The sequence below is a fragment of the Gallus gallus genome, chromosome 1 (assembly GCF_016699485.2).
Source record: "Gallus gallus isolate bGalGal1 chromosome 1, bGalGal1.mat.broiler.GRCg7b, whole genome shotgun sequence".
NCBI classification, from domain to species: domain Eukaryota; kingdom Metazoa; phylum Chordata; class Aves; order Galliformes; family Phasianidae; genus Gallus; species Gallus gallus.
In genome coordinates this window covers 177491759-177507543 of record NC_052532.1, presented here as the reverse complement: position 1 = coordinate 177507543, position 15785 = coordinate 177491759, and the positions used below count along the sequence as shown (strand labels likewise).

Here is a 15785-nt window from a genome sequence, read left to right as displayed (position 1 = left end):
GTTAAAAAAAAAAAAAAAAAGCCTAAAGCTACCTCATACTTTAATAAAGCCTTTAAATTTAATGTACTTCCTAATTTGACATATAGCTTGTAGCATTCTGTTAAAGCCTAGATCACATTATTCTTTACAAAGTTATAAAAGCAAGTAGCTTTCAAACTTTTCAAATTAGACATATGCATACAAACATTTATATTAATCCAGACATTGAGTTATGTTTATGCAGTATTTCATTATGTCACAGGCTGCTGCATAACATCTTATTAGCAAATAAGTACGTAACAGTCTGAAGTTCTTTAGCATTTAAACTAAAAAGCAATTTTTAAAATATTAAGTATACCTGGGAAAATCTTCTGAGGTTATGTAAACAATATCCTGTTCTGACACAGATGAGGAAAAAGAAATAAAATTTCCATTCTGTAGTGGCAAAAGCTCCAATCCAATGAGTTCACTGTACACTCCATCAGAAAGCACAAACTGAAGGAGATGAAGCTTTTCTTCAGCAGGTCCACTGTGTCCAGATTTCCTTAGTACTTGCCGTACAACTGCAGGAGTCACTTTTTTCACAGCTTTAACAGTACAAGTAGTAAAATGCACTGCACTAGCAATATTTGCTGGTACCTTGGCAATCTGCTTCCCTGAATTCTGGAGGTAGTTGAGAACAGATTGTGTGTACTCCAAACTCTCATCCATTTCAGAAAAGTGCACCTGTTCCACTTTCATCCACTGATTACTCACTGAGTAAATAACTGTATGCTGAAGCAGCTCTTTAAAGAGAGGTACTACAATTGGTTTCCAGGGAACCCTGATTTTGTTCTCATCAGGCCATAAACCATAAATTCTTTCAGCTGACAATGGAAAATCTGAATTCTCCTCAGTCTCCATTCGTTTGATAGCTTCCAAAATAAGGGTGCTATATGCCTTTGGCACAATATTCACCACAAGAAGATCATTCCACAAAGCTGCCGGATCTCTCCATTGATCCAGCTCTCGCCATTTGATGCTCCTTCTATTGTCTGTGAGACCAAAGAAACCACTAACATGGACTGGCAGACCAGTTTTGCTTTCTTCACCTGGAGGCAAAGGCAAGAAACAAAATGCTCTTCCTGAGAAGTCTGCTACAGCTCCTTTATCCTTTTCATTATATGATAAAGGCATGGCTATTCCAATAGTAGGAACAAATTTCAAGTCATCTGCTAAGCAATCCAGTTCAGTACACATTCCTCGGCCACCTACACAATTACATACTAACCAAGACGTTTTCTGTGCATCTTTAACACTCTCATCTTCTAGAGCAATATTTACATGGTATGTCACACACGTTATGCTATTGCTTGGAACTCCCTTACAGTACTGATTTATTGCTGTTCCTAAGATTTTGATAGAGTTGGGTCTTTCATGTTTCAAGGCTTTGTTCTCACTAGCGGTCACCCTGAAGATCAGCTTCTCAGTTCCGTCAGCCTCCCTAACATGCAATGAAACATCCTGAACACTCTTTAAGAAGAGCAATACTGTGTCAGCATCTGCTCTGAAGGATTCAAACAGTTCCAAAACCTTCTGTTTGTCATAAACATTGCTGCTCAGTTGGGACGGCTGTAATCGAAGTGGGAAGCGAAAAAATGTACCAGGAAAGTTTCCATTCTTAAAAGTCTCCTTAGTGCTGCCAAACACACCAATGAATGGTGCAAATTGGTCTGTAAGTTCATTGATTTCCTTGCTGTCTTCTTTTAGATTCCAACACTGGCCTGATTCATGAGGTCCAAAGAGGGTTTGATGGGGATCCAGCATTCCAATTTGGTCACCACTGAAAATACTAGGAACATCTGCATAAATGAAAACCAAAATATATTAATAACCCTAACATAGCATTTTCAAATACAGTTTTATAGAAGGAATTTAATAAGGGCAAGAAACACAAGCATTCTAAAACAACGATGAACCTAGCAAAATTCTGATTACAGAATTCAGTATTTATTGACAGGAAGAAACAACCACATCCCCATTCTGCAATATATAGTCATAAAACTATTTGAATTTTAGCAAATAGAGAGCAAGATAAAGTGAAGTTTTTCTCAGCTGTATACTTTGACCTTTAAAATACTTTAAGAAAAGGTACTCTGCTAAAAATATATCCTATTATATTAGCACTTGGCGGATGTTATAGGCTGGCACATTTAAAATGATAACATCCCAGTTACCAAACCACTGAACATACCAACTTTAACTAAGACTTTATGTATGCTGTACTAAGTAAAATATGATGAGAAAACATCCTGTGCATTATTATTTCCCTTCATAGGGGGCACAAGTTAAACGTTATTTGAGCAAAATGTTGTCTTTATCCTACATTAATCTAACTACTATAAAGGCTGTAGGCACTATTTACTTTATCTGCTTTTTCACTATATATTAGTAAAACATTCCATAGGAATAATGGATTTCCATAATTAATTTTCCCAGTTAGTGAAGTTATTTTTATTTTTGTCAGGGTTTGGTGTCGCACAGATTTTTTTGGAAAATCTTTCTCAACTGTAAACATGTATAAATCTCTCCATTACTTTTTAGTATGAAATAAACATCACTGCTTATTATGTTAAGAACTTGCGTAAAAGTTTTGGTCTAGTGACCAATTTAGACTAGATGCTTCTGCTTGTATATCCACACTATATTACAGCCTTCTATAATGTTAACTGCAGCACATAACTGAAATAATGATGTAGAGGAATGTTCATTTCAATATAAGCGACTACGTACACAATAGTACATAATAACATTAGTAGAAGAAGCAAATCTCCTCCAAATCCTCAAAATAAAAAAAGATGCCTTTGTAGGGTTTTAGAAAAACATCAGTATTCTTTAGATAAACTTAGATAAGGGCCTTACTTAAAACATACTGTACAGACAGTACTACATCCTTGATGAATACGTAATTTAAAAATTTTAAGTGGCAGTATTTTAAAATGAAAATATCTACTGAATGTACCTGTTATATGATAAACTGAATTAAAGCCAATCCCAAATCTTCCAACTTTCAGGGGATCATCTTTCTTCCTGCTTCTAGCAATTTCCTGTATACCATGCCAGTCCTCAGGCGTGAAAATTGCATCATTGTATGCATAAAATGCTGGCCCTAAAACAAATAAGCAAGCATTAAAAGATGACAGAAGAAAACTATTCACTGCTGAAAATTTCTAGAGAATGAATTTACAAAACTGAGAAAACATTTATTTAAAATATATGCCTGCAAATCTAATGGGGAAGCAATGACTCAAGCTGACCTCGTATTATCCTTGGTGATGAAAGGGAGTTACAAGCAGAGGAGTAGCAAAAAACAGAAGCAAGGAGTTAAGAATTACCACTGTGTATGGTACTATTTCCTAGAGAAATAAACCTAGAGAGAGACATATATCTGTAGGAAGAGTGACTTAGAATAAAGAAGAACATGAAGACTTTCTTAAACAGAATAAACAGAATAAAATAAGCACTTGGAAAACTGCAACTGACAGCTTGCAAAAGGACAGTATGGCCTCCAGCACTAAAAATTTGCTTTGAAAAAGAATTATCAACATTAGAACTTAAACAAAAGGTCTAGCAAGGTTGAGGCAGCAATGGAGTCATCCCAATACAGTCAACTCCACACAGAAGAAAATAAAAGAAAATCATAGAACCACATACATATTGAAGAATGGACAAAATCAGTACGAAGTGTATTTACCCTGATATTGAGCCATGTCCTTGGACCACAGAGTTTCTGTTCCATATTGAGTTTCATCATATAAAAACCTAACCTCTGTGGCACCAGCATCTTCTGCATTCTGAATCAGTTCCTGACAACAAGAATAAAAATAAAAAAAAAAACAAGGGTGTAATGCAGTAATTTTATGCATATCGTAGCCATGGCTTTTCACCTGAAGCAGTAGAAAATAACTATAATATTCTCAAGTATAATTGCTGTCATACCTTTCAAACAAAGTATTTTATCCAGCTGACCTGAATGAAAACAGATACTATAAAAGGAGCATTCAGGCAAATACTATTACCATGATTTGAATTTGGAGCTCAAATATCACACACAACCAGTACGTATACAGTTCAGAAGTAAATTGCTAAACTTACTTTAAGAACAATTTTCCCATATCAGAGTTATACAACAAGTCTCAAAATAATGCAAGATAGCAGAAGATTGAAAAAAACAGAGGTCAAAGTTTATTGTTAAGACCATACAACTGTGAGACAGATATCAGGTAAATAGTTGTGAAGGGGTAATATACAGCATTCTTCTTTGCATTAGCTACATTCGATTTAAGACAACATTTCACAGCAATGAGGTGCAAGACATTTTTGAACTGTATCTCTATAAATAATGAAATCAAGAGAGGTCACCAGTCAAAGCCCATTGAGTAGGAAGAGCCTTATGTTAAGACTGAATATTTGTTAAATAGCATTAGTAGCAGTGAGAGCCATGGAAAAATCTAATAACTGAAATGTCAATAAAGTGGTTTCCTATGCTAATTATAAACTATATTGATAAAATATGTCCATCTAGTATCATTTAGTGTAGACTCATCTGAATAATTATGAACTCCTGCAGAATGAGAACTTCACAAAATACTCTATTTATACCGGATCATCACTGCATGTCAGGGCTCCAAAAATGTACCAGATACGCACCTATGTGTGGGGGGGGTACATGTAATTAAGCTTTGCATAAGAAGATCTTTCAGTTGAACTGAAAAGCTGTCTAGGTAGGTACATCACACCAAAACATAACAGACAACAAATTTTCTGCAATCACTTACAACGATAAAAGGGTTGCTAGCGAGATGTGCGTTCAGGTTGGCAGCAACCTGAACAAATTGTTGGCAAATTGTTCAAAAAACAAATTGTTGGCAGCAACAAACAGTAATAAATGAGTAACAAACTCACTGATATCTAGTATAGAGTTTTAAAGCAGTAAGCCCTCAGTTTTTCACTTTATGACAATGTATTCAATGCATAAGGTACATTACCAAATTATGTATTATGTTGTCAGTACTACATCATTTAAAATCAAGACAAGATATCAAGAAAATCACCCAGTTTAGCATATGCTTTAAAGAGAATTGCTACATGTAGTACTCAATTATAATAATAATAATAAATTCATCTAAAAGAATTAACACAATCATGAAAGAAGATGCAGAAAAGTAGTCGAAGTCTCTAGAAACATGACATAAGCAGGAAAACCACCAGGTAGCCAAGGAGTTGCATTTATTCTATGGCACACTCTGGATCTGCTACATCTGACTTTAACAGCAATGTACTGGAAGAATATTAACATTGAAATCAAATTTAACATACCAGCAAAATTCCTAGTAATAAGCCCTTCTTAACAGTCAGTTAACTCTGAACTGTGAAAACATGAAAAGATGAACATTTATAGTATTAGATCTACCTGCCTGACTTCTAAGGACATTATCCTACTTTTTTTCATGCTGGAATGAGAAACTGAGTTTCACTTTTTAGGAAATTATGAACCCTTAATGATGCAAATGCATCTTATAAATTCAACTAGCATTCAGGAATACACAGTAAAAATGGTAGGTGTCCGTTCATAGAATGGGTACTCTCAAAAAATATATCCGTGATGATAGCTGCCGAAAGAACTGAAAACATCCATAACTGAAGTATTCATACTAAAAATAACCAACTTCTAGTTCCATTGTTGCAAAGACAACCTTCCAAGACAAAAGGATTTGTTATCTTCTGTCACCCATTTTATCGGTGTGTTTTCTATGAACAGACGGATATACATCTGCACCAAATCCCATTCTAGTCAGAACCTAGAATTCCCACAAACTAGAGAAATGAATTCCCTATCATCCAAGCCATTCTGGACAAGAAGTAAGATATTCAAACATGAAACAGTCACATGAAATGCCCTTCAAAAGTAAAACTGGCACTTCAACATGTTAGCATAGAAAGCTACAATAAATTAGACATCTTCTCTCTTGCTAAAATTACTGAAATTAGAGTGAACTGGGCAGCCTGGTCCAGTGGTTGGTGACCCTGCACACGGCACAGGGGTTGAAACTAGATGACCATTGTGGCCCCTTTAAACCCAGGCCATTCTATGATTCTACGACTTATCTGTTTTGATGAGTCTAGAGTAAAGTGAGGTAAAGCCCATCCTACCAGTTCCCTATCTTATTAACTGAAAAATTTTAGCTCTTAGGCCAATGCTGTGATTTTCAGCCTTTGGCTTGCACATGTAATACTCAGTGTTCAAACATAGAGCACTGCAACATAACGTGCCCTAGAGCCAGCATACTTCGAAGTCTCCTAGACAAATTATAAAGCATATAATGAACACTAACTTCAGTTTAGAAGTGGCACTCATTTGTTATGATAACCTATTTCTAGAATAAAAATATTTTTATGCCAATAGAAAACCAATGAGTTCATTATTTACGTTGCTTCAAAACAGTCTCCAAACAGAAGTCACTCAAAGATGTCTCTTATAAATGTACTTAATCTAATTATGAGACCCTGTGATACCACAGTAAATCACTGAGGAAAAATGTATTTAATTAACATGAAATTCCGTAGCAAAATTTAATTCTAGATTCTCAGGCTTATCCCAGTCTTATACTAAGAAAAGTCCCACAGAAGTGCATTTACTATTATGTATTTTTTCATAGTTTACATCAGAAATGAATAAAATAGCAAGAAAAATAAACATTTTATACAGCTCACTCACATACAATTAAATCAAAGATTTCATGACACAAATTAACATCGGTTTTATCTCTTTTTTACTAATTATAATGGCATTAGTGACAAGCAAGCTCAGAGACTATGTTAAATCAAAAAAAAAAAATCACATCCCACTTTGCTTTATAGAAATAGAAATATTTATCTACTGTTCTAGAATGATTATCTGATGAAGTCAGATTTCAGTACTTCAAATCTTCCATAAAGATTTGCTGGAAAGCATTAAACTAATAGTAGTGTGTAATGCACATTAATTTCTTCTAAAAATACCATTTATTGTTTACCTTAAGAATCTGTCCTCCTTCTGGATATCTTCTTAAAATATCCTTAAGAAAATCAACAAGCGGTGGAGTCGTTTGTCCAAAACGACCTAAAACAGAAAAAAACAAAAAAATGTGTACTACTCTACTATGCATTTACTTTCAGGTTTAAGAAAAAATACCAAACAATTACTTCAAAAACTTAAGACCTGATATTATAACACCTGAAAAACAAAAAAAAACCACAGTCGATGTTAATGTTAGTATGAGGTTTCATACCTGGGTGAAACAAACCTGATAGCTAAGGCTTTGAGTCATTTATATCCCAATTCCCAACTACTGGAAGTTCAAATACAGCAACATCTAAAGGACAACTGTTTTTTGAACTGTAGGACAGCATTCTAGGGCTCTGAATATTTTAGTCAGAGATGATCCTTTCTGACATGCACTCACACGGCATACTCTGTCTCTAGCGTAAACTTCCTGTTCTTGCACACTGTGGTGCTGGCCTAGTGTTAGTGTGGGTGCTACCTGCACTCAGCACAGGAGGGAAAGTCTCAGAAAGCTACTAACAAGTTCTGAGGTTCTGGTGAATAAGCCATGTACAAACTCCACCATTAGCCCCTGCTCTAAAAGAAATAATCTATTATAGAATGAAAAGATCAAACTTCTCCAGTTCAACCTCCAGTCTAAAGAGCAGCTTCCTAAAACCATACATGAGATGAACAGTAGATGTAATGCCCAAAAGGAAAACTGGCTCTACTAATGTCTTCACCTCTCACTTCCCTTCAAATTACTAATGTAATGGTTAATTCTCTCTCCCTTCTGCATGTATTTGTTAATCAAGTATACATATGCAAACACACATTAAATATACTATAGGAAAAAACATGACAAAAAACAAACAAACAAAAAACACCACAGCATCCTCATCAATGTGGAAAAAAAAGGGATGGCTATGAGATCTACTTGCTGAGAATCACCTTGAATCACCTGCTGTAAGAAAAAAAATCTGAGAACTTATGCACACAGAAGTCTGGTATTAAAGCCTTCAGATCTTTTAAACTGTTTTATGAAAGAGTTGTGGGCTAGGAAAAGTTCAGCACTTTCTCTAAACATGGAATCTTTACAGAGGTATCTCTTTAGAAAATCTCACAGCCAAATATTCAAGCACAAAAAACCGCAGCAGTTTTTCCTTTCCATGAAGGATTTCATAGGACTACTTACAAGGTATTCCCCATATACTTGCATGACCGAAATAAAAAAAAACAGGTTAGAAAGACAAAAAAACTCTTAATTTGAAGTCTATCACAGCCATATACCAAATAAGAGAAAGAAAAATGTTTCATTCATAGAACCACAGAGCCCATTTCACAGGTGGTTTTGAACCATTGCAGTTTCTACAGCAAGAAAACATGAACCTGTAGCTGATACACAAGTACCTTACTTTCTTCTGTCACTAGAAAACCATCAGTCAGTAAATCTGTGGTTTACTAAGCTACGAAATGCAGCTTTTTAGTGACACCAAATAAAATAACTGCATGAAAAGGACTTCCTTCTTCATATATCAGCACGTTTCATTCCCTTGTAATAACATATGGATATGTTATAACATGCAAGAAAAAATATTGCTTCCCATTTAAAGATAAAATAATTTCTATTAATTCCAGTCTGTGTTAGAAAATGTTTGGACCTTCTAGTTCATAAACAGAGACAAGTTTTTTTCATACCTCCTCCTTTCAATGCTTCTGACTGAAGTTTTAGAAAAATTTGATTTTGAGACTTTTGAAGATCTACAATCTTGGTATCATCAGACAACTGAAACAGAAAAACAGATCTTGGTCAAAACCACTGTGCAGCATATGTATTCTAGTTTAGTTATATTACATGCATACTTATGTCACGAAGCCTGGCTTTAGCTAGAAGTACACAAATACTCTACAACAACTAGTGCTCAGTTCAAGCAGCACTTCAAACTCCGAGGTCTAGAATGGCTTCCTTTGCCTAATGCCTGTCTGGTGGTACTCAGATGACGCACTGGTCTGACCATAACAAGACCAACAAATGGCTGCAAATAAATCAAGTAGAAAAATGTCTGCAGAAGCCTACTAAGTGCAAACTACAGCCTCTTTTTACATTTGAGAAGACACTTGTTCTGGGAATTATCGAATCATCGAATCACAAAGGTTGGAAAAGACCCACAGGATCATCCAGTCCAATTATCCACCTATCACCAATAGTTCTTGCTAAACCATGTCCCTCAGTACAATGTTCAAACGTTCCTTGAACACCACCAGGGTCGGTGACTCCACCACCTCTCTGGGCAGTCTATTCCAGTGCCTGACCACTCTTTCAGAGTAGCAGGATTTCCTAATGTTGCAGCCTGAACCTTCCCTGGCGCAGCTTGAAGACATTTCCTCTAGTGCTATCACTAGTCACACGAGAGAAAAGGCCGACACCCAGCTCACTACAACCTCCCTTCAGGTACTTACAGAGTGCAATAAGGTCTCCCCTGAGCCTCCTCTTCTCCAGACTAAACAATCCCAGCTCCTTCAGCCACTCCTCATAAGGCCTGTGCTCCAGACCCCTCACCAGCTTTGTTGCCCTCCTCTGGACACGCTCCAGGGCCTCGATGTCTTTCTTACAGTGAGGGGCCCAAAACTGGACATAGTACTCAAGGTGCGGCCTCACCAGTGCTGAGTACAGGGGGACAATTACTTCTCTGTTCCTGCTGGCAACACTATGTCTGATACAAGCCAGGATGCCATTGGCCTTCTTGGCCACCTGGGCACACTGCTGGCTCATGTTCAGTAGAGCATCAATCAATACCCCCAGGTCCATTTCCTCTACACAGTCTTCCAGCCACTCTGCCCCAAGCCTGTAGCGTTGCCTGGGGTTGTTGTAGCCAAAGTGCAGGACCCAGCATTTGGTCGTGTTGAACTTCATCCCACTGGCTTCAGCCCAGCTATCCAGCCTATCCAGATCCCTCTGTAAGGCTTCGCTACACCCACGCAGATCGGCACTTCCAGCCAACTTGGTGTCATCTGCAAACTTACTGAGGGTGCACTCAATGCCCTCATCCAGGTCATCAGTAAGGATATTGAAGAAGACAGGCCCCAGCACCAAACCCTGGGGAACACCACTCTCAACTGGTCACCAGCTGGATTTAACTCCATTCACCACCACTCCCGGAACCCAGCCCTCCAGCCAGTTCCTTACCCAGCCAAGAGTGTACCTGTCCAAGCCATGGGCTGCCAGCTTCTGCAGGAGAATACTGTGGGAGACAAAGGCTTTGCTGAAGTCTAGGTAGACTACATCAACAGCCTTTCCCTCATCCACCAGGCAGGTCACTAGATCATAGAAGGACACCAAGTTGGTCAAGCAGAACCTGCCCTTCATGAACCCATGCTGGCTAGGCCTGATCCTCCAGTTGTCCCGCACATGCCGCATGATCTTCCTCAAGACAATCTGCTCCACAACCTCCCCTGGCACTGAGGTCAGGCTAACAGGCCTGTAGCTCCCCAGATCCTCCTTACAACCCTTCTTGTAGATGAGAGTCACACTGGCAAGCATCCAGTCTTCTGAGAGCTCACCCATCAACAAGCAGCACTGATAGATGATGGAAAGCGGCTCGGCTATTACCTCCATCACTTCCCTCAGCACTCTTGGGTGAATCTCATCCAGCCCCATGGACTTGTGGCAGTCTAGTTGGAGTAGTAGGTCGCTGACTGTTTCCTCCTGAATTGTGGGGGGGGGGTTGTCCGCTCCCCAGCTGAGACTACCAGGTCAGAGAGTGGAGTACACTGAGGATAACTGGTCTGACTTTGAAAGACAAACATAAAGAAGGCATTCAGAACCTCTGCCCTTTCCTTAACCTCAGTGGTCACATTCCCAGCCTCATCCAGTAAAGAACGGAGATTCTCCTTGGTCCTCCTCTTACTGCTGATATATTTGTAAAAGCTTCTTGTTCCTTTTTACCCCAGCGGCCAGGTTGAGTTCAAGCTGGGCTTTTGCCTTTCTGATTTTCTCTCTGAACATCTTAACAACTTTGTGTTCTCTCTGAGCCTCCCGTCCCTTCTTCCACAGGAGGTAGATTCTCTTTTTCTCCTGGAGCCTCAAGAATAGCTCCCTATTCATCCATGCCGGTGTTCTTTCCTGCTGGCTCATTTTGCAGCTCAGGGGGACAGTCTGCTCTTACGCCTTTAAGACTTCCTTCTTGAAAAACAACCAGCCGTCTTGGACTCCTTTACTCTCTAAGACTGAATCCCAGGGGACTCCCCCTTCTAGTCTTCTGAACAATTCAAAGTCCACTCTCTGGAAGTCCAAGGTAGCAGTTTTGCTGTTCTCCCTCCTGGCTTCACCAAGAATCGAGAACTCTACCATGTCATGGTCACTCTGTCCAAGACAGCCTCCGACCTCCACATCTCTCACCAGACCATCTCTGTTTGTGAACAGTAGGTCTAACGGGGCAGCTCCTCTCATAGGTTTTCTCACCAGCTGCATCAGGAAGTTATCCCCCATACATTCCAGAAACCTCCTAGACTGCTTCTTCTGCACTAACTTCTGGAACCATGCAGTTACTGTTCTAATGTGCATGCTCATAAACAAAATAAATATACACAAGTAGGTTTAAACTAAGCTATATCACTCAGAGTAACTAGGAAGACAAGAAGTGTAGAGAAATGTATGTCATTGAAAGATCCCACAAAAAACTGACAATTTCATCTCACTTTTACCTCTAGATGCAAACCAAGAGTCACTGGGAACACTCCAGAGAAACAGGGGCAAACTAAGCAACAAACTCCTTAGCAGCCATTAGGGAACACATCATGGTTTCGTTACAGTTTTGGTCTACTAAGGGAGTCCCAGTCATATATGACATGGCGCACAGATACAAGGGGATAACAAATGTTTAATTGCTGTAAAGTTATTTTAGAGTTAATCTGAAAACTAAGCAATTGAAATTAGTCTCAGCTTATAGTAAACTAAGGATTTTATTATGTAAAGTTGTATTATTACATTAACCTCAGTTTACAGTAAAGTTCAGGTCTACTTTCTCTCTTCAGTGGCTAAAAACAAATCACTAGGAAGAAGTTAGTGCTCACACAGGGATGCTTACAATCAAAATACATTTAATACGCAAAACGTTCCAGTCCACAGCACGTAGTCATAATTTTAAAACACTGATTAGAAACATGTTTCTTTTCAATTGCATCAGTTTTAAGAAGTCTTCTCTTCTCCTACATAAATGCTGTACTTGAGCTGAGCATGTCTCAAGATGTAAAATCACTTAGACTGAGTATAGGATAGCTTTGGATTCAGTAAAATAAAAAAGAATCCAGAGAATGCAGCAACCCCATCACCAAATATCAAAGGGAGAGAATAACCAACTTTTCTCCAGTAGTATTTCTGTACCCAAAACACCAGCAGAAACTAGAATAATTAACTTGTTCAAATTAATAGATTAACACTATTATTGGAACAGGCTATCCAGGGAGGTGGTAGAGTCATGGTCCCTGGATGTTTTCAAGAGAAGGGGAGATGTTGCAGTGATTGACATGGTTTAGAGAGGTCACCGGCATGGGCCTGTTGGACTTGATCTTACTGGTTTTTCCAACCTTCATGATTCTTTGACTCTATAAGGCACTATGTAAGAAAAAAATACTGGATATTTTTTAACATCTGATAGCAGCTGTGATGGAAAAAATGACACAGCAATAAAATAAAGAATTAAAGATAAAGTAAACAAGCACTCAAAAGTTTCAGAAGGATTTTTGAGATTACCACAGTACAGAATGCCTGTTCAGACTGATATTTCTAAATGTTACCCTGAAACATGTATCTGAGAACAGTTACTATAGCCTGCTTACTGACTGTTCCTCGCCAAAACAGGGGTCAGTGCCAGACAGAGCAGAACTGGTATCTCGGCTTCCAGATGGGTTTTAGAGAGTGACACACAGAGCCCCTTTCTCCCAGAACAGGAAGGCCTGAAGAGTACAAAATAAAGGACCGAAAAACCAAGCTAGAAAATAAAATATGTACTACATGGGTAATTGGTTTCAAAACTCAAAACACGTAAGAGAAGGTGTTCCTTGAGCAATACAACTTTTATCACCTGGTTCTCCATGCCTTGAGCATCCCCGTGCCACAATGAAGCCCAGTTCCCAGCCTGCCCTCCCCTCCCAGCCCCATCCAACCAGCCCCATCCCACCCACCAGCACTTCCAGGCAGCACGGATGGAGCTCACCAAGCAGCATTGAGCCGATGACCTCCCGTTGATGCTTTCCACAGCTCAAGGTCATTCGTTCGTCCCGCTCTCCCACGTGCCTACACCTCAAATTCCGCCCCGTCGCAGCCTCGGCGCTGCCGGAACCGGTCGGGCAGCGGGAAGGAAGCCCCACACCCGCCCCTCTCTCACCTCTCTCCCGCAGTGCCACAGCCGCTGTCGGGCAGCAGGGAAGCCGGCTTCCGCGTCGATCCGCGCCTTCACGTCGCCCACATCCGCGGAGGGCGGCAGCTCGAACGTCCTGCAGCCCAGGCAGCCATGGAGGATGGTGACCCGGGCCAGCCTGCGCCAACACAGAGAGAGACACCGCCTGAGGAGCTCTGCCCCAACGCCCACCCGCAGCGCCTCACGACCCGGAGGCCCGAGGCGGCCGCCGGAGCTCCCGGTCGGGGTGCGGGGTGGGGCGGCGGGCCCGAGGGGAGAGGCTGTGGCAGCGCCCGCACCCGCGGCCCCATCCCGTCCCGTCCCGCCGCCACTCACATGCCCGCAGCGCACAAAGGACCGTTAGCTGCCGCCGCCGCCGCTCCCCACACGGGGAAGGGGAGGGACCGTGCGGCGGCGGGCGGGAGGGGCTCGCCCGGAGCTCTGCGCCGTGAAGGAAGAGGAAGAAGGAGGAGAAAGCAGAGCTAGGTGGGGAAGACGCCCTAAAAGCAGCGGTGGCTGCCGGGGAGGTGCGAACGGCGCGGCCCTGTAAGAGTGCCCAGCTCCACGCAGGGAGGCGCCGGGACGTAGGAGTCGGTTCGTTCCGGTCCTGCTGCTTCTAGCCTTAAACAGTAGTGCCTCCCCACCTCTCTCTTACTTTATCCTGTCTCACGCAGTGCCCAGCATCCAGGCCCAGTGGTCTTAAGGTTAATAAACCCCACGTTTCTGAAGGATACAGAACACAAGGAGGAAACCCCAATTTTTTCTGTCAATCGCTTGCTTGATCATGAATGCTTACTGGTATTGAGCATTCACTTTATCCCATAGGGCATGTGCTAAGTCCTCATGCCTCACAAAAACTGTTGAAAGTACACTTTCCTGAAAACAGGTAGGAAGAGCTTACTTATTTACTCCAGCCTCTCAAGGTGTTAAAAGCAAAGGATGCAGTGGTTGTATTGTGGTTGTTTTCATTCAGCCTGTACCAAATCTCAGTGATTACCAATATGCCCATTGCAAAAGGAAGTGCTATAAAATCCTGATCTGGATGTTGATGGATGGAGGAAACAACTTAATGACCATCCGCATGGAAACAGCTGAAGCACTCACTGCATGAGTCTTTAAAGGCAAAGCCTGTTTCCAATCTCTGACACATTTTGAGAAGGAGAGGAGCTGCCAAAGATGAGAACTAAGCAACAACAATCAAGAGCTACAGTTACAAAGTTCAAAGCTCGTAGAATCATAGAATTGCTCAGGTTAGGAAAGACCTTAAAGATCATCACTTCCAACCACAACCTAACCATACTACCCTAACTCTAACAACCCTCCACTAAATCATGTCCCTGAGCACCACATCCAAACGGATTTTAAACACATCCAGGGATGGAGACTCAACCACCTCCGTGGGCAGCCTATTCCAGCACTTAACAACCCTTTCTGTAAAGAAGTTGTTCCTGATATCCAACCTAAACTTACCCTGGCGCAACTTGAGGCCATTTCCCCTCATCCTGTCACCAGTGAGAAGAGACCAACTCCGCTCTTGCTGTAAACACCTTTCAGATATTGGAAGAGAGCAATAAGGTCTCCCCTCAGCCTCCTTTTCCCCAGACTAAACAGCCCCAGTTCCTTCAGTCTGTCCTTGTAGGGCACATTCTCCAAGCCCTTCACAAGGCTTGTTGCCTTTCTTTGGACCTGCTCCAGCACCTCCATGTCCTTTCTGTACTGAGGTGCCCAAAACTGAACACAGAACTCAAGGTGAGGCCTCACCAATGCTGAGTACAGGGACAGGATGACTTCCCTAGTCCTGCTCACCACACCATTCCTGATGCAAGCCCAGATGCCACTGGCCTTCTTGGCCCCCTGGGCACACTGCTGGCTCATATTCAGCTGCCTGTCCATCAGTACACCAAGGTCCCTTTCCATCAGGCAGCTTTCCAACCACTCCTCCCCAAGCCTGTAGGGTTGCCTGGGGTAGTTCTATCTACTCAGGTCCATATAGGCAGATGGGATTCACCAGAGTGTTCAAATGCAGACCAACATGACTACAAGGCTATCTGAGGAATGTGCCATCTGTGAGAAAGCACAATGACCAGAAGAGCTTCATGAATGGGAAAAAAAAAAAAAAGGCCCATCTTAATGAAGGCCTAAAAGGATGCTGAAAGGAATTGAAGGCCACTAAATATCATCTCAGATCTGAGATTGTAGAGAACATCCACTTGGAATCCATGTAAAATACGCAAAGGACAAAAATGTAATCATGAAGAGAAAGCATGAATTAGCAAGGATATAATCAACTCTTAATTACCCTATATGATGTGATGAACAAGTATGTAGATGGAACAAAATTAGTG

The 15785-nt window shown here is 40.9% G+C and overlaps 1 protein-coding gene across 2 annotated transcripts in view; it reads right to left on the bottom strand.

The window, feature by feature from the left end:
* Nucleotides 1-15785, bottom strand: part of SACS (sacsin molecular chaperone) — a 58375-nt gene that overhangs the window by 18111 nt on the left and 24479 nt on the right. The window contains exons 1-7 of one of the 2 annotated variants that reach the window (XM_025146851.3): nucleotides 13777-13839; nucleotides 13429-13579; nucleotides 8741-8828; nucleotides 7035-7120; nucleotides 3713-3824; nucleotides 2981-3127; nucleotides 338-1820 (exon numbers count right to left, since the gene is read on the bottom strand). In XM_025146851.3, coding sequence (XP_025002619.2) covers nucleotides 338-1820; nucleotides 2981-3127; nucleotides 3713-3824; nucleotides 7035-7120; nucleotides 8741-8828; nucleotides 13429-13579; nucleotides 13777-13778 — 2069 coding nt within the window. In that variant the 5' untranslated portion in view covers nucleotides 13779-13839. Of the gene's footprint in view, nucleotides 1-337; nucleotides 1821-2980; nucleotides 3128-3712; nucleotides 3825-7034; nucleotides 7121-8740; nucleotides 8829-13428; nucleotides 13580-13776; nucleotides 13840-15785 lie in introns of those variants that run through there. The other variant, XM_004938796.5, reaches the window with a different exon arrangement.